We start from the raw sequence: 24,298 nt of genomic DNA on the forward strand, positions 1-24,298 counted from the left end.
GTGCAGGCCAGGGTGCCGCTGCGAGCCTTCTGCCTCGGGGTTGAGTGCGGTGTGTGCTCGCCGTCGGGATTTGCTTCGAGTGCTGTCAGCATCGCTCCGTGTGCATTGTTTTGAAAAACTCGCCCTTCCTTCCCTGAAGTCTGTTGTGTAATTGTGGGAGACTATAATTCTATACAACTGCCTGAAAGGAGGCTGTAGGCAGGTAGGAGCCGGCCTCTTCTCCCGAACAACTGTGACAGGATGAGAAGAAATGGCTTTAAGCTGTGCCAGGGAATGTTTAGATTGAACCTTTGGAAGAATTTCTTCACACAAAGGGTGATTAGACATTGGAATGGGCTGCCCGGGGAGGTGGTAGAGTCACCATCCCTGAAGATGTTTTAAGCAAGATTGGATGTGGCACTGTGTGCTGTGGTCTAGTTGACAGGTCGGTATTCAGTCACAGGTTGGACTGGATGATCTCAGCGGTCTTTCCAACCTAATTGAGTCTGTGATTCTGTGTTTGAGTTTCAAACACAGGAAGATTTGTATATTCCACGATATTTCCTTTGGCTTTCATGAATTATCGGTGTTTGTTTGTTATGTTTTTTGGGTTTTTTCCAAGACCGTTACAAAATTATTCAGTAACAGGAATTCTGTTCCAGCATAAGCCCCTTTAACATCAGGATATGGTGTACTGGATTTAGTAGCTTGGAATATGTTCCTCTTATCTTCCTACATTCCTTTAAAAGTTGTATGCACAAGCTGAGTTGACACAAATATCTATACTCACAAAGTGTAATATGAAGTAACAGACCTATTGCTGTGTTCAGGCTCCTTGTAAAAACTCTTTTCTTGAAAAAAGTTCTTACGTGCTTGAGTATTTAATTATGAGCATGTGATTTTGGCTATGTAGTTATTAGTTTCCCAGATGGATCTAATATTCTATATTTTGCTTCTTCATATATGCCATTTAGCTGTTGTACTTTATTTTCTTGTATTTTATCCACAAAGTCTGTTCTGTGCCCAGGTTCAGTTAGGGAGTTGGATGTCCGTCTTGACTTAGGTTTGCAGTTAGTCAGTATCAGTAAGACTCTACATTAGTTTGCTGATTGGTCCCCTTGAAATGTACAATAACTAACTGAGGGCTCTTCTGCAAGCAGTTTGTATATCCAGGGCCCAGGATGCACAGTTTCCTGGGAAAATTATTCAATACTAGTAGCAAGGTCGTGGGGGGCTTTGAAGGACAGACCTTGATAGCTTGGGCTCTAAACCATATTTAATGTAGTGGCATCTACAGACTAGCCCTGTGTCAAGTTTAAGTTTCAGCTCTATGTAGGCTTTGAAAGGAAAGAGGAATTTTAAGTGTGTTTACCCCACTCCCGCCCCCAGATCTCCTGTACTTCTGCACTTTTGTTTGCGGAGGTTTGTTTTGGTTTTTTTTGCTGTCTTCCTCCACCCCCATCTTTGAAGGATTCCCCTGCTTCTTGGTTTATATCTATCCCACGAGATTCTGAGTAAGAGCTCTGAAATGCAGCAGTCTTGTTGATCTTTGTCTGTAGCTATGTGGCAAACTTGTAAGTTCTAGTATGAGACCATGCTTCATGTCCAGCTTCATGTGATGGCACAGGAATAGGAGGCCCTCTAAAGCTAATACTTCTGGACAGTTTGAGTGCATAGTGCATATATTTGTGTCCCAGAATTTTGCACAGTGAAATTCTAGTGTGGCCATTTGATTTTGTAATGCCTGTTGTTGACTCATTCACTTCACCTTGCAGATACTGAAAGCACCATTGAGAAAACGGCAGAATGAGCAGTCGTCGGAAACGTGCACCTCCATCCAAAGTGGATGAGGAGAAGAAGAAAAAGCTCTGCTGGAATATGCACGAAGACCGGAGAAATGAGATGCTGGCTTTAGATGATGAAGTAACTAATGAGGACCATATTCCAGTTCCAAGCACTTCTGCATCCTTCATTGTTATAAATGATGATAGCACCGATGAAGATCTTGTACAGAAAGAAGGCAGTGGCTCAAAATCTGTTAAGTTTTTGACAGTTAATGATGAAGAAGACTCTTATTCCATCTTGACTCCTGTGTCTGTACAGCTAAATATAATAGTCTTGCCATACCGTGCAGATAGGTCCTGGAAAGCTTTGTTGGGAGAATTTGCTCTTCGTCTGCCTTCGGAGCAAATTCTACCTGATGGATTCTGTGACAGGAGCTTTACTTTAATGAGAGGAGACTCTGATGATGAGCTGCAGGTCTGTGTTCATGAAAGAAGTGAAGAAGAGCACAGTAATGAAACAAAAGAATACCTGGGTGCTTATGAACAACGTATTCTGGTGGAGGCAACTTTAAGTGGTGAAATATTGGAAGGTTTGAGATGGTTGCAAAAGAAAAAGATAATTGGACTTTATCAAAGACCTGGAGAGGCTCAGGCTTTAAAGGTATGCATTCATTATACTTGTTTTGCATTTTTGAAAGCTCTTTTTTTTTGGTTTAAAATATAAAATGAAAACATCTGAGAAAAAAAGTCTGGCAGCTACTCTGTATTTATATGATGAAAATTATAGTTTTGACATGCTTTGTAATGTTTTCAGTGTGTTTTTTCCTATATTTTTATTTTTTCACCATTAGCAATGTATTACCTGAAAGAATCACAGAAGCTTTTAGCTGTATTTCCTCTACATAGTGTTTTTAGGATTTATTATATCTGTCTGTTCCTGCTAATTTTCAAACCACTGTTATTATTTTCGTGCTCTTCTGTTTATAATATTCTTGTCAATTTAATTAAATTGTTAGTTTAATTTAAGTGTTAATTAAATTGTTAACTGTATAACCTTTTCACAGGTTGGAATTTACCTTCTTGAAGCTGGGCTAAGTAAACCAGAATTTCTCAGTGATGGAGGTGGAAGACCCAAAAAAGCTAATCAGATTATTCAAAAACTCATGGAAAAGTTCTACAGTTTTTTAATTCCAGGTAATGCAATAAAGTTGATTGTTGATGAACAGAAACAGTTTTGTCTTCTGTAGTAGTTGTAAATGTAAGGGAAAATAATAGTTATTCCTGCCATCTAGAGCAACTCTTCCAGGCAGCATTATTAGGTAATTCACCCAATACTATTATCTGGCCATTAATCATATGCTAATTCATTTATGCTGAAATCAGAGGTGATAATTCTTCTCTCCAGGTACTGAAGCATAGAGGTGTTTTGAGTCCTTACTTTTTTGGAAGTAAATACAGTTTTCACTGTTTCATGGGGGTAGTTGGAACAGATCTACAGTATCTTCTCCAAATCATACAGGAACAGTGTAAAAGAACCAGGAATTAAATTTGGAAAACTTGTTCCTAGGTTGGGGCCTATCACACAGCTGCAGCAATAGATTTCTGTTTGGTTTATATTGTAAAGCAGTTACAATGTAAAATAATACAAAATGCAGCTTTACAACAGTTTTGAGAATATACCATTGCAGATTGAGAAACATAGGCCTCCCTGTCATTTAAGAATTAAAGGTATGTTTGCCAGATTACACTTACTAGTAATACAGATTTATAGGGTGATAAACAATGGCTTTATGTTGTGGTGTCTTAGGAAACTTGTGGGAAAAACAAACAACCGAACCAACCTTTGTCTCATTCCTGAGTGTAGAGCTGATTCAAAATTTTGACTGAAGACTGATTCCGTGACTGTAGTATACAGAGTTTGTGTTGTGGCAAAAGCCTAGCACTCACCCCAAACGGTACTGCACTTAATTAGAAAAGGCAGAGTCATATAAAAATCAGGCAACTCAGGCTAAAGAGAAGCTGAAAGGAAGAGCTAACAGAATAAAATCTGAACATCCTTACCTGCTGCAAAGAACAAACGTGCAGCTCTGAGGAGTGACTTGAGATGTACCAAGGGATGAGCAAATATAACTCAGTAAATGGGGAGGGTACTGCACATAAGAAATCATCCTTCCAAAAACTGAATCTGACTGACACAAATATGCCAGTTTAGGTTTGAAAGCATGACAAATCAGATCCAAGAAGAGGTCTGAAGAACACATAGTTTAAGGTCTAGAAATGAATCATAGCGGTTTTAAATCTGTTAGGAGAAACACATTGTCATAAATACATTAGAAGCAGAATAGTTGCCAGGGAATTCATAGACTTGAGATGTCTAAGGTATATGATAGAGTGCTGAAATAAAAGTAATGCTATAGCAGAAAGCACCATTTTCTTCTCTGCATGTCTTCTCATTGTGGAAGAGTTGGGAAAAGAGATTGTGAAGAAAATGACTGGTGACTTACTTTAGGTCCAAACTAATTTTCTGCTGGAACCTGGGACATCAGTCTTCAGAACACTAAAGGATGTGTTTATAGGGAGTACCTGGTTCAGTGCAGCTTACAGGTGAAGAGGCACTTTCTGAAAGGGAAGACATGCCCCTCAAAGTTTCTGGGGCAAGAATGTGGTCCTGAGAAGTTGAGTTGTCATGCCTTAACTTTTCAGAAGCCATGCAAGCAGCTCAGGTTCATAAATGAGCTGTGTTGCCAGCTGGTAAAGATTTGGACTGGGTTTGAGCATGTACGTTATGTGCTGTGAAATAATAATAGAGTCTTGATTTCACGCCTGTGAATGCCATGTAAGTGACGAAGTAAAATAGCTGGCACAGAGAACAGAAATAAAGGATTGCAAATCACCAGTCAAGTCCTGCAAAGGCATGTGCAGCTTAAAGTATTACTAACGCTTTGAGAAAAAGAATGATCGATGAAATGGTATCAACAACGTTTAAATGTATTATTCAGCGTAACAGAGATGAAGAACAACTGAAATCTTGCAAGCAGACTAGGCAATGGAGTTTCAGCAGTAATTCAATAGATGAATAGAAAACAATGCAGAAGAAAAAAATTATGGCCTCTTTGCTAACTGTTGCAAGCAGGGTTGCAGTTCAGTAGGTAGGTGAATGCATCAACTTAATGTTCAGTGTTAGTGAAACCAAATCAATAGTAAAGAATTATCCTGAAAGTGTTAGAGAACAAAACATGATCACTTAACCACTAATGTAAGTCCATAGTGTGCATTATGCTCTGCTCTGAATTCAGAAAAAGCATGTCACCGAAATGAAAAATTTTTGTGAAGGAGGACCACAGGTGATTATGCAATGGGAAAGTAGTTTCATTTCATAACAGTTTTTGAACACGAACTTACTGATGTAGCATAAAATAATATAGCCTTGATTCTGTGCTGATTAATGCATTTCTCCTAAATGTTTCTAACAACTTAGTTTAAATTCCACCCGTAAACAGAATTAGTTGAGGTTTTGTAAAATTACACCTATGTATGTATTTTAACACTTATCAATATCCATCTAAAGTGAAATCTATACAATAACATTCCAATATGAAACTTCTTGTTCCCCCCACTGATGATCAAATTCTCATGCTGATGGAGTTGTGCTCAAGGATTTACACAAATAATGGATATGACCTCTCTACTGCTACATTTAATTTTAATATATTTTTCCTCACTGTACTCAGTTAATTCTGTTAATATCCTTCTAGATGGTTTTGAGACTTTGTGGCAGGAAGTTTGTCTGTGTTATGGCAAGCATAGCAAAGGTGCATTAAATAATCTAAAAAAACCTGATAAAATGTTTAATGTGGAATCATTGAATCATTTAGGTTTTAACCCAGCGCTGCCAAGTCAATCACTCAACCATGTCCCTAAGTGCCACATTTACGTGTCTTTTAAATATTTCCAGTGATGGTGACTCAACCACCTCCCTGGCCAACCTGTTCTTATACCTTTATGGGAAGAAATTTTTCCCTGTTACCCAATCTAACCTTCCCCTGGTGCAACTTGAGGCTATTTCTTCTTGTTCAGTTACTTGGGAGAAGAGACCAACCCCCACCTCACTATGACTTCCTTTCAGGTAGTTGTAGAGAGGACTAAGGTCTCCCCCTCATCTACTTCTGTCCAAATGACTCCAACTCCCTCAGCTGCTCCTTGTAAGAGTTGTGTTCCAGATCTGTTACCAGCTTTATTGCTCTGCTGTGGATGTGCTCCAGCACTTTCATGTCTTTCTTGTCATGTAGTGAAGGACCCAAAATTTAATACAGTAACCTCACAACATCCTTGTAGTCGTCCTGAACTGCTAGCCCTTTCTTCCAAAGGTTATAAACTCTGTTTTCCCTGAGTCTCAGCCAAATCTGCCTGCTCAGGCAGATGTTCTCTGCCATCTTGCCTTTTCATCATATACCATTTACCCTCTGTTGTCTTAAGAAGAATAAATTCTTTGTACAACGATGGTTTTGATATTTGTTTATTTACTACCAGATGTGAGGCAACAAGTTTTCCATTAATCTAGGCTGTTTTCATTAGTGCAGATATTGTTATACTGTAGTCTGGAGAAGGAAAGATCCTACTGCAGATGCAGTAGCAGAACTGTAGTTCAGTCCTTGAAGGAATTAAATAGAGTACTTGAAAAGCATCAGAGAAACTGAATTTTTAGATAGTACAATGCCATCTGTTTCTCAAATGTAAAAAAAGTTAAGATGAGATCTCTGTAACTGAATTACATTTTGAAATGGTTGAAAGCATAATTAAATATTCACTGTTTAATAAGTAACTGAGAGGGATAAACTTCCCTAGCATCCTTTTGAAAATCCCTGTGGTATGTAGAACCATTTAATATTGAAAAAGAAATCTCTGAAAGAATGAACAAAACAAGAAAGATGTGTACAAAAAAAATCCAATTGCATTGAAAAAATTGCTTTAAATTATATTGCAGTCTTTGCTCTCCTGTAAAATTCTGGATAGACTTAGTTTATGTAGAAGTCAATTTAGTGTGCTTAAAGATGTGAGATTTGAAGACTGTTATTTTAGCAAGTATAATGATAGGTGTCATTATATATCAAATTCTTTGATCAAAGTTATGCTTTGCAAATACTCTAATTTTCTGTTCTTTTCCTAAAGTGAGGGGTATGTGTTAGAAAATCCCTTTGAATGGTTTCTTTAATATATAAAGCTGAATGCTTTCTTGGTGCTTTTTATTTGGCTGGATCATGAATAACCCCACATGTGCACTCTGATTGCCTTCTTTACGTTACAAGTCGTATATATAGTTTTCATGAATATGTAGAAACTTAATGTCTTTCAGTTTTCTCATTTCCCTTGACAAGCTCTGGGATTGTTCCTTTGATTTGAAAGCCTTAGGGGAGGGCACTGATGGCTGTCACATATAGGCGTATAATTTCCTCCTTTTTTTTTTGGAAATCATTCTTCACCTTCACCACCCATTTGAATGAAAGAAAGCTCTTGCTTTTCAGGAAAGAGAGTCCTAATACCAGCTTCTGAACCTTATGATAAGATTAAGCTTTCTTGATTTTCCCAGATACATCTTTTCCTTGTTAGCCTGAGGCACCAGAATCAAAATCTGATTTAAGTGGGCCAGCTGTTTGCTGCTTTATTAAAATGTTAAATATACTTTAAGTCACTTCCTGCTTAAAGTGATAGCCTTGACTTGCTTCCAATTTTGGTGGTGGTTTTTTTGTTGTTGTTTGTTTGTTTGTTTTTATTGCGAAAATTCTGCAGGGTGAGTTTATCTTCAATGCTAGTTGGGGTTAGAACCGGTCTGTATTTTTTTGATACTGATGTTTTAATTTTAGGCCTAAAACACTGTTAAAATTTGGCCTGCAAGTCTTTCATTCTCTCATACCTGTTTTCTAGAACACCAACCCTTGAAGTTTTCATTAATTTTTGTTCTATGTTAAGTTCTGTGTATGCCCACATAGCCAAATTATGTGAAAAATACATAAGCACAAGGCCTTCTTTCTTAGAGGGTAGATAAGAACGGTAGGCCTTCTGTCTCAAAGGGTGATTACTTCTCTTGAGGTGGGTTTTTAATTTCAAAAGTATGCCTTGTCTGAATTTTTGCAGTGATGCAAGTGATGAGAATTACATGTTGTCCTGCTGCTACAATTTTCCTAACCAGATGAATAAATTAAGGTTAACTTTTCTCATTTCAATAAGGTCATTTATTAATATTTAAATCAGAAGCATGAGATAATTGTGGTTCTGTAACAATTGGAATTTTTTTAGTGGAAAGTCTCTATTAAATAAATAAGTTCTGGTCATTCTATACCTATGTTCTAAAGAAAGAGCTTTGCTGATTATGTATACATCTGTGCTCACCATAGTATGTTAACTTTTAGGTGTCCTGGTTCCAGCTGGGGCAGAGTTCATTTTCTTCTTAGTAGCTGATGAGTGCCATGTGTTTGGGTTCACTGTGACAATAATGTTTGTAATGCAATGATTTGTTACTTGCTGAGTGGTGCTTGCCCCAAGTCAAGGACTTTTCAGTCCTTGCCCTGCAGGTGCACAAGAAGGGAGGGAGCATGGCCAGGACAGCCAAAAGGATATTCCGTGCCATAGAACAACATCCTCAGTTTATAAACTAGTGGGAGTTAGCTGGAAGCCACCAGTTGCCACTTGGGGATGGGCTGGGAATTGATCAATGAGAGGTGAGCAATTGTATTGTGCATCGCTTGTTTCTTGGGCTCTTTTAATCTCTCTCTTTTTTTCCTTTTCATTGCCATTACTATTATTGTTGTTATTGTTGCAATGTTTTTCTTTATTTCAGTTATTAAACTGCTCATTGTTTGCTCCTGCTGCTAGCTGAGTCAGATGCAGTCATGGGCATATGTTTAAATGACACTTTGCTTTGCTTATTTTCATGTGTGTAAACTAAATATGTTGCTGCAAAATTTACTGAAATGTTGTCCCAAGTTGATTGATGATGCATGTCTTGAATTATTTGGTGTATGCAGACGAGTTGGAGGAAGATGAGGAAGAATCTGACACAGAACTAGAGCGACAAAATATTGAAGAGCTTTATGACTTTGTACGCCACACCCATCAGCAGGATATCCAATTACTGAGAAAAGATGTGCAGCATCCTGCATTAATTCCCATTCTGAGGCCATACCAAAGTGAGGCTGTGAACTGGATGCTTCACCGAGAGAACCACACCAGTACTCCAAGCAGTGGCAAGTATATGGATTTGAAAAACTTGCATAATTGTGGAAAGTGTAATTACGTTGTCAGCAGTAATGTTTCCTTGCTGTTTGATTAGAAGTTTTGTGAGTTATTTCTTTAGTATTTTCATAAAAACTGTTGTTTGGGTGGTACACTAAACGATAAGCTAGGTTTTGCTGAACGGCAGTTGATGTATCATGTTGGTCATGAAGCTCTGTGGAGGTGGACTTCAGCTTTTTTTCTCTTAATGTCACAAAAAGGCTGAATAATTCTAGGGAGTGTGTTGTTAATAGAGAAACTTCATCATACTAATGTGAACACTTTCTCTGTAGAAAACGCGTTGCACTTCCTATGGCGGGAGGTGATCACTCTGGATGGAATAAAAATCTACTATAATCCATTTACTGGCAGGTACGTTTTTGTAGTTACTCTTTCTGAGGACATCTCAGGGTTGTACTTTGTGAAAACCATGTTGGTAGCTTTGTCCTGCGGGATAGAAGATATTCCATAACTTGTTTTTCAGTTAGCAACTAAAGAATTAGAACAGTGATATCTTTAATTTGAAAAAAAGAACAAACTTGAGTATGTAATTTACAGATAAATATGTGGATCTCAAGTTGAAGATGTAATTATTAAAGCTTTTCTTAAAAAAGACAATAATTTAATGGTTTAATATTAACTTTTTAAATTTAGAGTATGGGAGGCATTGATCTTCTTCTTCAATGTTTTCAAAGTCTAAAGGAAGGCAGCAGTATAAAGCTTTCTATTAATGCTAGGTATTGCATTACTAAGCCTGTTTCTCTTTAATCATTAACTTGGTCAGAATAGAACCTTTTGATTGCTAGTTTGCTTTTTATTTTTCCCTATGTAACTTTCAGATCTTTTCGACATGTGAAAATAAAAATATTTCAAATTTATTGAGACTAGTGCTATGATATGCTAACGTTAGCAAGGCAAGGCCTATTAGGCGGTGGAAAAATTCTAAAAATTCTGGCATACATATTTGTCTTGGTCAGGTTCATACACCCAAAAAGCTTGCTAGTTTTTGTTAATCTTGGCTAAACTAATAATAAATAACGCCTCACCTTACCAACTTTGCCTTGCTGAAGCTATGCTGTGTGTCCCTGAACACACTCTTGTCTGTCACAACGTTCTGTAGTAACTGACTTTCACTGGGAATGTACTTAATTTTAGCATTATCCGTGAGTATCCAACTGCTGGACCCCAGTGGCCTGGAGGTATTTTGGCAGATGAGATGGGTCTTGGAAAAACAGTAGAAGTTTTGGCTCTTATTCTGAATCATACTGGACCGGAGATTAAACAAGATGATCTGACATTACCTGAGGTAAGGAAACCAGGTTGAGAGTTATTAAGAAAATGCTTTTCAGAATGAATGCAAGTGCACTTTTTTTTGCTTTAGAAATCCATATTTAAAGTCCTATTACTGTGAAAGTTTTTCCCTTAGTAGGACATGATACTTGGCAGCATAAATGTTGGAACAGTTTGCATGAGAAGTTGTTGATCCTTTGCCATTGTTCAATGGTTTTATCAGGCAGTTGTGCTGTTAATATAGTTTGGACAGGCTTCAGGAGTGTATAAATAATTTAATTTAGTTTACTATGTTGGAGGTCATTCTCCTTCTCTTCATTGTATTGATGGGTATCAAACATCCATTAGACACATGTTCTGTGCTAAAATAGGGACATTTTATATTCTGAATAAAGATTTCTGATCTCCCTCTATTTCATATAATAAATTAGCTTATTTAGCAACAGTTTTCCGTCTTCTCACTTTCCTCATCATGCATACTGTGAAAACTTGTCACATCCACTAAAACCAAAAATTTTTTCTGAAGGGAAAGGACCATTATTCTTAAGAAAACTCTTACCACTTTGTGAGTTTCATCCCTTGGAAATCATGGCTGCCAGTTTCATTGCACATTTATCATAGTGATCTCCTGCCTGCTTGTCATTTTATCAGTTAAAAGGACTCAATTCATAGAGTGAATAAGGTGATTATTAAATATATAAGAGGGTCAGCACCAAGGGGTGCAAACAGAGGAGTATAAGCACTAAAGTGCCTGGACACCAACTGATAGCAATAGGTAGAGACCAGAGCTTTTGGAGGGCTGGAGTTACTGAAACTGTTTCATGATGTAAGTAGTTGGGACAGATGTCAGCTAATATATTACTCTAATAATAGAGTAAAATTTTGGGATGCAATCCATTAAAGGAAAAACATACTTTTTATACAGCTGACTAGGGCTCTTCCTCTATATTGCTTACTTCCTTTTGTGTTTCTAGCTATATATTAAATATATATTTTCCTCCCCCATCAGGAACCTAGATCACTTACATCTGTAGATTCCTACAACTTAATGCTAAAGCAGTGGAGGACCCAAGAGGCTTTCAGAGCTGCCCTTTGTGTTTCATTTAGGGTGCTGAACACTGTTTGCCAAGAAACTGAACTGAATTATGTGTCATTCTGTACATTAAAAAAGAGCTATCTGAGCAAATTGGTGAGATCAGAACATATATTTGTAGCAGCTCATGCTTACTTTCAAATATGAGGAGATTAATGAAGGTCAGAGTGAAGAGACATGAGCTAATAACTATTTAATGTTGTCTGCATTAGGGTAAGCTTGTGAACTTCTTTGTTCCACCTCAACCTTTAGAGGGAAATAAAAAGAAAAAACCAAAGGAAATGGAGCCTAAATTAAAGGAAAAAATACAGTATCCCAGTAAGTATTTCTGATGAGTTTTAAAATGCGTTTTGCTTTTAGCATTGTGTTATATTGTCCACTGACTATGAGCTCAAGGCTACTCTTGACTTCTTCAGAATGAAGTTATTCTTTTGCTGAACTCTGTCATGTAGGATTGCATGCTACAAACAAGTGATCCACAATTAAAAGTAAAGCTACTAACTCAGAACTCTGCTACAGAGCTCCATGCAACTAGAGGTCTTTGTAAAGAGTTTATGCATTTAAATTAAATAAGCTGTCTTTTTTTATGCCTCAGTAAGAAAATTGGGTGATTTATTTCTATTGCTATCCAACGTTGTTTTAGAATCATTGCAAAACAGCAATCTGTAAAGCTGCATCAAGGAAAAGCTTGTCAAAACTGCTGCCTATCTGTATTTTTTAGATGAGCGCTATGTTTAGAGTTACCTTAATATGCATTCTGTGAGGTAACTTAATTTTTTGTTTTGATTCTTCATACAGGCTTACGTGTAATGATATTAGCAGCCGTAAAGGAAATGAATGTGAAGAAAGGAGCATCCATAATTGCAATATTTAAGTACATCAGTTCTATGTATAGGTACGACACGCAAAGAAATAGACGGCTTCTCAAAAGAACTCTAGAAAAACTAATTGCAGAACAGGTGGTTGAACAAGTTAAAGGACATGGTCTGGCTGGGTCTTTCAAGCTGGGAAAGAATTACAAGGAACAGAAGAAGCGGGAAAGAGCCAAAGAGCAGGTAATCATGCTGCTGTAGTTATTTCAAAGAATGTTGCAAAGGCTGTTCTTTTTTTCTGCCAATTGCATGCTTCTCTCAGCTGTACTGTCTATGTACACTAGCTCTGTGACACTGATTTGGTGGTAAAAATGAAGAAAACTGCAGCAATTGCTTTGACACTCCTAAATAAAGAAGCAGAAATCATAAGTAGATAAAATTTGGGGCTAAAATATTAACTACATCTGTCATAAGTCTTCTAAAATAGTGTTACTGGGAGTTGTATTGTTCTTACTGTGAAGTTGTTTTTTAAACACCAGTAAACATTAACCAAATCCTCAAACTGGAAATTGATGTAAACCCTTAATATCTATGTACTGATCTGTTTACGTATGCATTAAAAAAAAGGGTGAGGAGAAAGTTGTTTGGGTTGGAAGGGACTTCAAAACTCATCTAATTCCAAACCCCCTTGCCATGGGGACACCTTCCACTAGACCAGGTTGGGGGAATAGTTTTAATGAAAGATAATAGGTTTAGATATTAGGAAGAAATTCTTCACTGTGAGGTGGTGAGACACTGGAAGAGGTTGCCCAGAGACAATGATGCCCCAACCCTGGAAGTGTTCTAGGCCAGGTTGGATGGGGCTTTGAGCAACCTGGTCTAGTGGAAGGTGTCCCCATGGCAAGGGGGTTTGGAATTAGATGAGTTTTAAAGTCCCTTCCAACCCAACTTAGTGTCATCTGCAAATTTGCTGAGGGTGCACTCGATCCCTCTGGCTGTGTCATTAATGAAGACATTAAGTAGCACGGGTAGCTGTTAAATGTCACTGGACAAGTTAGGATGTAAAATCTTACATTCTTGGTTAATTTGTAGGTAGCGAGGACTTCAGAAAACACTCAGAAGAAGCAATTGATTGATGCTAAAACTCAAACCAAAGAATCAAGAAACAGTGATGAAACATCTGAAAATGTCTTTGAAACTGCTTCACATGAGAATATCACCATGGAAGAACATGATTACTGTACAACTAGTAAAAACAACAGGAGATCTGAAGCAGATCATGAGAACTCTGTAGAAGACAAAAATGTTAAGCAAGAAATTGTGGTCCCAAAATCTCCTGATTTTCATGACAACCTCCTTGTCTCCAGTGACATGAGCAGTCATCCTGATGTTGATGCTTCTAAACCTACAGCTGTTATCCAGCAGGAAGTCCCAAAGGTCCAGTCCTCACATTCCCAAGAACATGCTGGCAGTAGCATGCAACATACCAGTTCTGTATTTCCATTTAATACCTCTGAATATCGTTTTGAATGCATCTGTGGTGAGCTTGGATTGGCTGACTACAAAGCTCGTGTGCAGTGCCTGAAATGTTACCTGTGGCAGCATGCAGAATGTGTAAACTACAAAGAGGAGAACCTGAAGAGCAGGCCCTTCTACTGTCCCCATTGCCTTGTGGCAATGAAACCAGTTTCCACAGGAGCAACTCTGATAATTTCTCCGAGTTCTATTTGTCACCAGTGGGTAGATGAGATCAACAGGCATGTAAGATCATCATCTCTTCGAGTTCTGGTAAGATTATAGAGCTTCATATTCTGGAGAGTTATTTTATCAAGGCTCAGAGCTTGCATCACTCGAAGTTCAGAGGTCTTTGTCCTCTCTGCCAGAGCTCTATGTTTCTTGCTGCTAGACCAATGCTTTGGCATTATGTGGTGCATTGATGTCCCAGAAAGACAGTCTGCAATTAGGTTTTTTTTTTGGTTTTTTTCTGCTTTAGTTGGTCACTGGGAGATAAACCAGTGGACTAGATTGTGTAGTGGCTGAAAGCAAATTTTAGTGCGGTTTCTGAGAGGGAAGGCTGTTTGAAAGACTACCAAGGAACTTAAGAAGGTCTATGGGTGTTTTGAGTGTTGTCTCACTGTTCACGTGCACTTAAGCAATTCTCAGACTGTTGCTCCTCCTTTTGTTCTAGATAAAAAATGTTTCTATAGGTAAAGCCTGTAGTTTTGCATTTCTGGTTCTCAGGCTTTATAAAAGAAGTCCTGGGCATTGTTTTTTACAGAAAACAATACTGTTCCAACTTGGCTATTGTGTCTATAACATCTACCAAATTTATTAGGATGTTGGTTATTTGGAGACCATGTATTGTCCTTTTACTTGATTTCTAATAACCCTGTCACTAGAACAAATCTAATTATAGTTAGAGTAATAATGGCTATACAGGTTTTTAAAAAAACTGTTATCACAGTATTCAAGAGTCTTTTATTACCGATGCAGACAAGTTTTGTCCTTCATATTTTTAGCAGTCAGGAACCTTTGTGATGATCAATACAAGTGAAAGCTATCAATCACTTGTATTTTGAACAAAGTAGTAGCAGATTTATATAACTTTGTATTCAGGGATATGTCTGGTACCTTTGGCTATTACACATAGTTGCCCAACATATAAATGAATTCTAGGCCTCCAGTGCTATTTGTGTGAGTAGTCCAATTAAATTTAATGCAGGAACTAACAAATGTGTAAAACTCACATGGTTTTCCTAGAGCCCAGTCCACGTTTAACACCAGCTTTAATGAAAATTAGCAGAAATGGATGTACATGGTGACAATAAAATAGTTTAAATACTGGATGTCAGTACTTTAAACTGTGTGGCATCTTCCATTCTGCAAGATTGTTTTCATTTTCTTTTAACTGCCAACTGTGAGACTTGTTTTCAGTATTGCTTCAAAATGAAAATTTGTTGTTTTATTTTCTGTTAAGGTAAAATGAAAGTAATGGAGGTATTTCAAAGAATCAGTTTCCCATGTTAACAACTTTTGCATTGCATGTGACGTGTTTTTTACTCTTCAACTGCTTACAACCCATGGGAAATTCTAATGGTTTTATGTAATAGAACAAGAAATTAAAATTTATCAGTAAGTCTTGCTTTGTGGCAGATTGTCTTTTCCTGCTGCTGTGAAAACAATCAAAACTTGGCCAAGTTATAAATCTCCAGAAAATCTATTCATAAGTACTTGAAGAAATCATTAGACTTTGGCAGCTGTTTGTTTCTTGGTTTCTTCAGAGAGCGTGCTCCTTTTTGTTAATTTGTTTCTTTTTTCTTCCCCTTCCAAGCTCCCCTTCTCTCTTTTGTTTCATGTGCGGTGAGCTGGGTTACTCTGTTGTCCTACTCTGGGGCTCAATAGAAAGACTTTATCTGCAGGTGTTTCTTTCAGTTGACAGAAACAGTGTTGCCATATGCACAAATGTAGAGGAAGATTATTACTGGGAGAAGAAGTGGGGTTAAGAGTGAAATTAACAGTGAAATCATGTGCTGATCATCAAGGGGTAAAGAGCAGTTATTTTAACTTCTGCATGTTTCTAAAGGGATTTGGCTTAACATTATGAGGGAGATAAGAAAAGTACTTCTGATAATAGAACAAATGTCAATATAAAGGGTTTCTGTTAATGCACAGGGACTGTGTTTTACCTAGGGTATTTTTTTTCATCTCTTAAATCTCTGTAGTTAAAACTTTACTCAGAGTGTCGTTTCTGGTTTTTATATATTTTGATGCGTATTTCTGTCTTTGCCTAATCATCCATTAAATTTTAGTGAGTAAAGTTTTCGGAAGAAAGGTAACGCCCTACAGTAAAGGAAAGACTGAACGTGTAACAGTAATTTGTATAATGTTGTTTCATACCACATTATGGAATACTTAATCTTCAAACAACTGTTACAACAAATAACTGCTGTAGAAAATCATGAAGTACTCTCTCCTTCAAAAGAGGAAATAAATGTTTTGCAAAGTCATAAAAATTTTGACAAATTTTGCATCCATGACTCTATTGTATTTATTATTAGGTTACCTAGATGAATTTCCCACCATACTATTAGATGATTTCAGATTTTATGAATAGTTTCTTTTTATATGAGCAACACTGCTAAAAGCTTGCACATATTGAGCTGTACTGATATATTAGCATTTTTATCATTCTTACCTCCCTTCTCTGCTCTTGTGCTGTTGCCTGTAAATCCCTGTAGGTGTACCAAGGCGTGAAGAAGCACGGCTTTTTGCAGCCGCACATGCTGGCAGAGCAGGAGGTGGTTATCACCACCTACGACGTCCTGCGCTCCGAGCTGAACTACGTGGACATTCCCCACAGCAACAGCGAGGACGGGCGCCGCTTCAGGAACCAGAAGCGCTACATGGCCATCCCCAGCCCCTTGGTGGCAGTGGAGTGGTGGAGGATCTGCCTCGATGAGGCACAAATGGTTGAATGCACCACTGCAAAGGTATGACATTCCTGGTCATGCATTCATTTAACTTGAAAATGTTTGGACAAGTTTATTGTAAATAATAGAGTCCTTCCTTCCCCCCTCTTAATGTTCAAAGTACACTCATGTAGTCTGTCCTTGTCCCTTGTTCTTCAGAAGTGAATTTTCTGTTGAAGATACTTACCATTGAACGGTTCTCCTGTTGGAATTCTGGAAGATTGTGAAGTATATCCAGCCCAAAAAATACTTAACATAATCTATACTGACAGTTTAAAGAACTAGGTCATCATGTTGTATATGGTATTTGATAGTTTAAAACAAGACACTAGCCTTGTTCAGTGATGTGATTCAGAGGCATAGATATGTCCTTTGGGTCTAGAAGCTAAAATAGTCAGCGGTCTGTCTGCAAACTCAAGGGATACAGTCTGCAGGGGGGATTATTTTAATTAGTCTTTGTCCAGTTTTTTAGCCCAACACAGGAAGACAAAAATGCTACTTACATAAATGCCTTACAGGCTTTAATGTTTAGAATTTTTTAAACATACAGTTTATTTTGCTATTTGTTTGCCTTCTGTGAGCCCTTAATTGCACTTAATTGCTTGGAAGTGGATATGGCTTTTGTCAGCTTTCAGTTACCTTCTAAAAAGATCAAAAATATCATATATGTTTTTATAATATATTGCACCAATGCTGCTTCTAGGTCTGAGGGTACATTCTGAAAAGATGTTCAGACTTCTCAAAAATAAGATCCGCGTGTTGTCAGACTGTGTTCCACTCAGTTTTTCCTTTCTCACCATTGGCTCTATGTCCTTTTGTTAGGCTGCTGAGATGGCACTCCGTTTGAGTGGAATCAATCGCTGGTGTGTCAGTGGCACTCCTGTGCAGCGGGGATTAGAAGGTGAGATTTTATGTGGCAGTGTAATCTCTGGGCTTTCCTTATGCTGATAACTAGGTGGGGCTTTGAAGCAGTTAAAATGTCTGCTAGTTTTGTTCTGAATCCACTAGGTACTCTAACTTTGTAAGCCATAAACTTTAAGCATGATAATAAAGCCATCAATACATGTGTCAATATACAAATCGAAGAGTTGAAATCTTTTTATCTCCCTGAGTTAGACAAATACTTTGGGGAGCAGAGAAGCTGTGTGTCTAATAGCTGACTCAAGTGTGTTCTTCAGTTTTCACTTAGTGGAGTGGATAAATATTAACCCTTCTTTACAGCAGATAGTCTTCTCTGGTTACAGAATCCTGTGAACTGTCAAATACAGCAAGCAAAGCTGTATTTGCTTTTTGCGTAGCTCTGTATGAACTTCTGTGGGCATCCACTGCTATGAATATAAATTCTAAAAATCGTGCTAAAGCTTATGAAACTCTCTCCAGTCCTTATGTAAGGACTTAATGAATTGAGATGTGTGGAGTAGGTAGCTGTATGTTAGCAGGTGACATTTATCTTGTCTTTTTTTTGTGTGGTACTCAGTTTCTGTAGACAGGCTTCAGACAGAGATAGAATAAAAGAAAGGGAGCTGACTAACTGCTTTGTCTCCCTGTGTTCTCTGATGGATTTTGGAATATATGGTACGCACTGGGCAATGTGTTTAAAAGTGGATAAATCAGTCTAAGCATTTGTAGACTGTTGTTTGGATACTAAGCTGTAAAAATCAATATTTCAGATTAATTCATAATGGAATTTTGAATTAAATTTATAAATACATGTAATAGTTGCGAGAATACAGCGTTAATAAAGCAAAGCTGCAGAAAGAAATGATTGATTTTAGTGTCGTGATGAACTCCTTCAAGGTTCTGTGTGTGATAGTGTTGATTTAATACATATCTGAAATACCATACAGTTCATAATACATGTTGACAGACTCTAAGGCAGCTCCCATCACTTCAGGGATGAAAACTGCTGACTCATTTCAATCTGTGCCACTGCTGCTGTAATGCAGTGGGATAGGAGTTCTGGATAAACAGTTGCTTCTTGCACAGAAATGATTCCCAGGATTTTTCTTCTTCTGATCTATGATGTATTTGGTGAATGTCTTGATGCTTTCAGCTGAATACTGAATTATGATAAAGCTAACAGAATAAGGAATGTAGCCACCAGATTTTCAAGAACTAGAAGATATCATCCCATATCTCTGTTTCTGCAGTATCCCCATGCAGCATTTAAATGTGTGCTTCTGTATTTTTCCAGTAAGATTAAGACAGACGTTTAAAGTCAGTATGTCCTTAAATTTCATTCCAAAAAGTGGCGAGTTTCTGAATTAGGCAGAATTAGCAAGATGTATTCTCTCAATAAGCAAGAAAACAATTTAAGTGTCTTTTCTTAATTTCTTATGCATTAGTAGATAAGTGAAAATTCTTCTGAATCACAGCCCCTTCTAGGATTGTGGGCAGCAGACAGTTGGTGCACAGCAGGCTCTGAAGTAATGATGCTGAACAATATTGGTTTAGAAAAACCTGGCAAACCCAGTTAACCATATGCAATCATGTAATTTCTGCCTCTTATCTCTGCTCTGAATAGGCTTAAATTCTTTGCTTTCTTCTGCTAAGCTTGAAATTAGGAAAGTGTCTCACAAACAGCTAAATTCTCTCAAGTTGTGTGGAAATCAAAAATGAGCTAAAGGAGAGAACTCCCACTTTCTACCACCCATTCCCTTGCCTCAAATTAAATATTTTGCTGAGGGAATGACTGGAAAACAAATGCAAAAGATAAAGGCCAGAATGGAGATGGTTTATGCTTCATAGGCTTTGCATGACAGTTAAATTTTTTTGGGACGTATTGCAAAGTATTAAAACACAAACACTTTCTCTTCTTGGCAGATTTGTATGGATTAGTCCTTTTCCTTGGAGTTGATCCTTACTGGGTCAAACACTGGTGGGACCAGCTACTATATCGACCTTATTGTAGGAAAAATCCCCGGCCTCTCTACAGTCTGATTGCGAAAATCATGTGGAGATCAGCAAAGAAGGATGTGCTTGACCAAGTAAATCAAAGTTTTGAGCTTTAGAATTCCTGAACTTCATTTATCAATAGTTTTATTTGCAAATTACTTACTTTCTATTTTTAATTTCAGATTCAAATCCCCCCTCAGACAGAAAATATACACTGGCTTCACTTCTCTCCTGTGGAGAGACACTTCTATCATCGCCAGCACGAGGTGTGCTGCCAGGATGCATTGGCAAAACTCAGGAAGATTTCAGACTGGACTCTTAAGCTTAGCAGCCTAGATAGAAGGACTGTGACTTCTATTCTATACCCTTTGCTACGGCTCAGGCAGGCCTGCTGTCACCCACAAGCTGTTCGGGGAGAGTTCTTGCCACTACAGAAAAGGTGAATTTCTGTCATTTCTTAAATGGGTTACTTTATCCAAAGCAAAACTCTGATTGTCTCCAGCAGTGCAAGTTCTTGTACAGTCCTCAAATAAGCCTAATTTAAGCTTCTTTAGTTAAATGTGTGACTATGCACACCAGGGTAATATGACCTCAGAAGCTGAACAAGCACAGTGGGTTCATTAGTGTAATTCTTGTGTTAAAGAACATAGTACTGAAGGCAATTGATTCTCCAGTGGCATTCTAGCCTTACTTTGTCTAGAGTGTTGCAGGTAACAGAGTGAATGTGAAACAAACCAAATTCTTTTCTTTGTTTTAAGTCCTCTGCTTTTTTTTTGTCTCGTACAAAGCTCACATTCATGAATGAGAACAATGAAAGAATTGAATCAACAGAATGGAATAATTCTTTATTTCAAATAAAATGTTAATGTGAGGTTGCAGAATTTATAAATATATATACAAACTTGAAAGCTGTACAAATGCTCTTTTATTTGCATGCTTTCAAGATCATCTTCCCCCATAAATGCTCTGCAAGTACCAGTTTGGTCTTAAACCAAAAAAACCCATATTGCCAGTCCTATTATAAAAAAAGGTAGCTGCTACCTTTTCAGTCAGTTAGAAGGAGTTTGTGAAAGAGCAGACTGTTTCAATTTCAGCCTCTGAGTGGTGTCTGTGTTTCTTTCTTAAGCTACAGGTAGGGAAGAACTTCAATTTTTAGCGCTGCCAGTGTTACTGCTACTGTTTCCTATTCCATCCTTTCTATTCAGTCACTTTCAATCCTTGTTAGAAGTTTTGTGTCCTACTCCTTGCTCTTTGTTATACAGGGCACCTGCAGTGCCTAAGCAGCTGAAGCTGACTTTGCACCTACTTGAGCAGGGACCAATAGTTAGCCACTGTGCTGTAGCACATACTGTGGCGGTCTGCTAATGTGGAAGCAAGGACTCAGACATAGGAGAAATCAATATTCCTACCCATCATACAAGATTATTTGCATTAAAATGAACCAATGTAGTATAAATGAAATACATGTAAACTGAGCTGGTGGGAACAGCTTCGTTCTGTGTTGATTTTGGTTGGAATGGTTGCACAGTGAGAGCTGCATAGTAACTGATGGAAAAGCCAGTAATGAAAATTAAATCTTTCTAAAAATCACGTGTACAAAGAAAAATCAATTCCCTGCACTGTTTACATACCTTTTTTTTGTGACCCAAACTTGACTGCAGCAGTGGACATTCCCAGAATAGAGAGAAGATTTGGTTCCTGTCTTTGGTTATATGTAGGAGAATAATGAAGAAATTCTCTGCTAGGACCTTTGATGAATAAAGGAAATTTCCTGAAATAAGAAAGTTGATGCTGGAGCATATAGATAAGAGACATGGGCCTGGATTAAAAACCTGACTTTGAGCATTTTCTGTTCTATGATAGAGGACCTTTTTCTCCCACCTGTGTAGTGAAGGCAGTAAATGAGATCTACTCAGAAAAAAAAAAGCTCTCAAAAGAGATTTTTCTAGGGTTTCCTAATTAACTTGAGTAAAAACCCCTTCTGTTTGCCTTAGTTGGTAGTCTCAGGCTGTGTATCTAATTGCATATTTTATATGTACATCCTTCTGCTGTAGCAATTTTTCTTGGAACTGCGGATGGTTTAGAAAATAAAAGGTAGCAATGGTGGAAGTATCAGCATATGTTAAGTGTGTTTATCGTTTTGTTTCCTTTGTAGAATTCAGTAATTATGAATAGTGATTATATTGATTTAAAGCTGATTCTGGTGTAACACTGTATTATAAAACCAAGAATCAGTTTCTGCAACTGGAACAATGTTCCAAGGAAGGTAAAATAAAGGCCTAGGGAAGGGCATCCTTCCAGCATAATTTGAGCCCAGTCTGTGCAAGAGTTCAGTACTCTGTTCTACAGTGCTGAACACCAAATAGTAAATGCTTCTCCTGAAGGTGAATGAGGCTGAGGAGCAGGATGTCAGTGGAGGGGAGTGGTCTCTGGTCTAACAGCAGCAATTGGTATTAGAAGCAGCCTCAGCTGTTGTAGGCTGTTGCTATTGTTTACTCTCCTGTCTCTTCATATCAGTCCTCTGATTCTTTAACCTGTGGCTTTACTCCAAGGTACCCTTCAAGCTTCCTTCTTGCATCCTCCTCATTTCTGTTCCTGCTTCTGTCTTTTCATTTCTGGTATTTTTATGTGAAGCCAATTCTCTTCTGGTAAAATTCCTCTCATAATTTGCAGATATGACAAATCTAGAGGGATTTGTCAAGGATTGTAGAAAAGGAAGTTTAGAATGATTTTTGCTAGTCTTCTCTGTTTTCATTTCACACATTTTCTTCTTTACATTGACACTTCATGTGTTTTTTTGTTTAGATTGGTGGCAGAGGGTAGAAGTGTAGTCTGTCATAGCTGTTTTCATCTGAACAGCTTTTGACAAAATGAGGTCTATGTTGCTTGTTTGCAGTTCACCACTAACAGAAGGAGAACAATATTTTGCCCCATGAAGGATTATTTTACCAAGTTCAAATTTTCTTCTTGCTCCTTATTCCTTGATGTTCCAGGACATGGCAACCTCTGGACACACTCAAGTTGGGGTAAAGCTCTAGCAGGAAGAAACTCTGACAGCTAGAGGTTTTTTAAAAAGTAAAGAAATCTCAAAAAAAATACGTTGGATGCATGTAATGATCTGCTATGCTGCTCAGCATGAGTTTTCTAGTACTGTGATTTTATTTCAAATTCAAGCCATTTGGTCTCCTTTTCAGCACCATGACCATGGAGGAACTGTTGGCCTCTCTGCAAAAGAAGTGTCGAACAGAGTGTGAAGAAGCTCACCGACAGTTGGTGTGTGCTCTCAATGGCTTAGCTGGTATCCATATCATTAAAGGTAAGACCAAAGGGCTGTAGCATATTCTTTATTCCTTTCAGTACAGGAGTAAAGGATATGCTCCATCTCTGGGTACTGAGAGGTTAAAAGAAGTCATACTTGTGTAATTGTACTTAACCTGCTTTTGTTTTATCAGTACTGCTTTCTGGGCTTCCCTTGTGCCCCAGCCATGCAAACTGCTATGCTGACTGCTAAGATTCCTTTTGCTGCTCCTGCTAGACAGCTCTGTCAATGTCGATGTTGTCTAAATTACAAGGCAAAAAAAACTTTGAATGAGAATCAAAAATAATTATATGAATCTTGAGTGTGCCACAAAATAAAAATAAATTAAAATTACTCCATTATGAATGTGTAAAAATGCCACTTTTCCAAGTTTTTCTAAAGTTGACATGCTGTTTGAATTTTTCCAGCTCATGTCAAAGTCTTCCTTCAAAGAGAACAGGCAAACTACCTTTTCTCTTACCTGCTTCTTAGAAGGACTATATTCAGATTCTTTAATCTGTAGTTAGTGCGTTTGAAATATTTTGTTACAATTGCAGCATGGAGATAAGTGCTTCTGATACAGTTAAGTGCTTAAAAAGAGTTACATACAGATATAATGCTTCTAAAATGCACTAGTAGCAAAAATCATTTTTGGCCTATTTTGAAAACCAGATTGATAAAAGTTTCGTCTGATGAGAAACAAAAGCAGGACAAAAGAGGCAGAGTTCTGGTCTGTAACTCCTCCCCCAGTATTACCCTTACACTCAGTCTTCTTTATCAGGAAGGGGGGAAGCACACCTTACATAAAAGTGAGGCCATGAATTTAATCTTAGTATAATTGAAAATTTACATTATTAGTCCAAATTTATTGCTACAGGCAAAGAAAAGAGTAACAATCACACTTACTTGTTTCTACTTGTCCTGCTTTTCTGCTCACTTTCTACTTAGGCTCATCTGGACCCTGAGTCAATGGTTTGGTAGATGTGGTGGCAGTGCAATTGCCAGTTGTCACTGCCTTCATCAGTAGGAATAAGATGTTTGTTTTGATGGTTTCTTCCTCACCCAAGAGTCCAGTGAGGGTCATTTTTATGTTTGCTAGCATGTTTGCATCTTTCTCTTTCTTCATTGGTCTGCAGCTCCATGAAAACGCCGAATTTAGTGGACATGATGCCTTTTATGAATGTTACATACTCTTTCTTTGTTCTCTTTGTTGCCCCTAAAACCAGTTTTGTCCAGCTCTAAGTCTGCATTTCTTTGACTGTGGGTGAGTTGTTTATAGCCATGGCTTTCTTATTCACTGCCAAGCCTGTGCACCATCTCTTAGCATCCCATGGCTGTACTCTACACTGCATCCTCTATCTTTACTTGTCAATAGCCTCTGCTATTGTTACTAGGCCTGTATTTCCCTA

At 37.8% G+C, this 24,298-nt stretch overlaps 1 protein-coding gene across 2 annotated transcripts in view; it reads left to right on the top strand.

The window, feature by feature from the left end:
• The first annotated feature begins 1,741 nt into the window (after window positions 1-1,741).
• SHPRH (SNF2 histone linker PHD RING helicase) overlaps window positions 1,742-24,298 on the top strand; it is a 45,555-nt gene continuing 22,998 nt past the window's right edge. Inside the window, exons 1-13 of one of the 2 annotated variants that reach the window (XM_005420071.3) lie at window positions 1,742-2,424; window positions 2,828-2,957; window positions 8,786-9,004; window positions 9,326-9,404; window positions 10,188-10,338; window positions 11,628-11,733; window positions 12,214-12,470; window positions 13,320-14,015; window positions 16,466-16,717; window positions 17,519-17,597; window positions 19,520-19,683; window positions 19,774-20,030; window positions 22,786-22,907. In XM_005420071.3, the coding sequence (XP_005420128.1) occupies window positions 1,786-2,424; window positions 2,828-2,957; window positions 8,786-9,004; window positions 9,326-9,404; window positions 10,188-10,338; window positions 11,628-11,733; window positions 12,214-12,470; window positions 13,320-14,015; window positions 16,466-16,717; window positions 17,519-17,597; window positions 19,520-19,683; window positions 19,774-20,030; window positions 22,786-22,907 (3,151 nt within the window). In that variant the 5' untranslated portion in view covers window positions 1,742-1,785. Of the gene's footprint in view, window positions 2,425-2,827; window positions 2,958-8,785; window positions 9,005-9,325; window positions 9,405-10,187; window positions 10,339-11,627; window positions 11,734-12,213; window positions 12,471-13,319; window positions 14,016-16,465; window positions 16,718-17,518; window positions 17,598-19,519; window positions 19,684-19,773; window positions 20,031-22,785; window positions 22,908-24,298 lie in introns of those variants that run through there. The other variant, XM_031056283.1, reaches the window with a different exon arrangement.

The sequence above is a fragment of the Geospiza fortis genome, unplaced genomic scaffold (assembly GCF_000277835.1).
Source record: "Geospiza fortis unplaced genomic scaffold, GeoFor_1.0 scaffold162, whole genome shotgun sequence".
In the NCBI taxonomy this organism is placed as follows: domain Eukaryota; kingdom Metazoa; phylum Chordata; class Aves; order Passeriformes; family Thraupidae; genus Geospiza; species Geospiza fortis.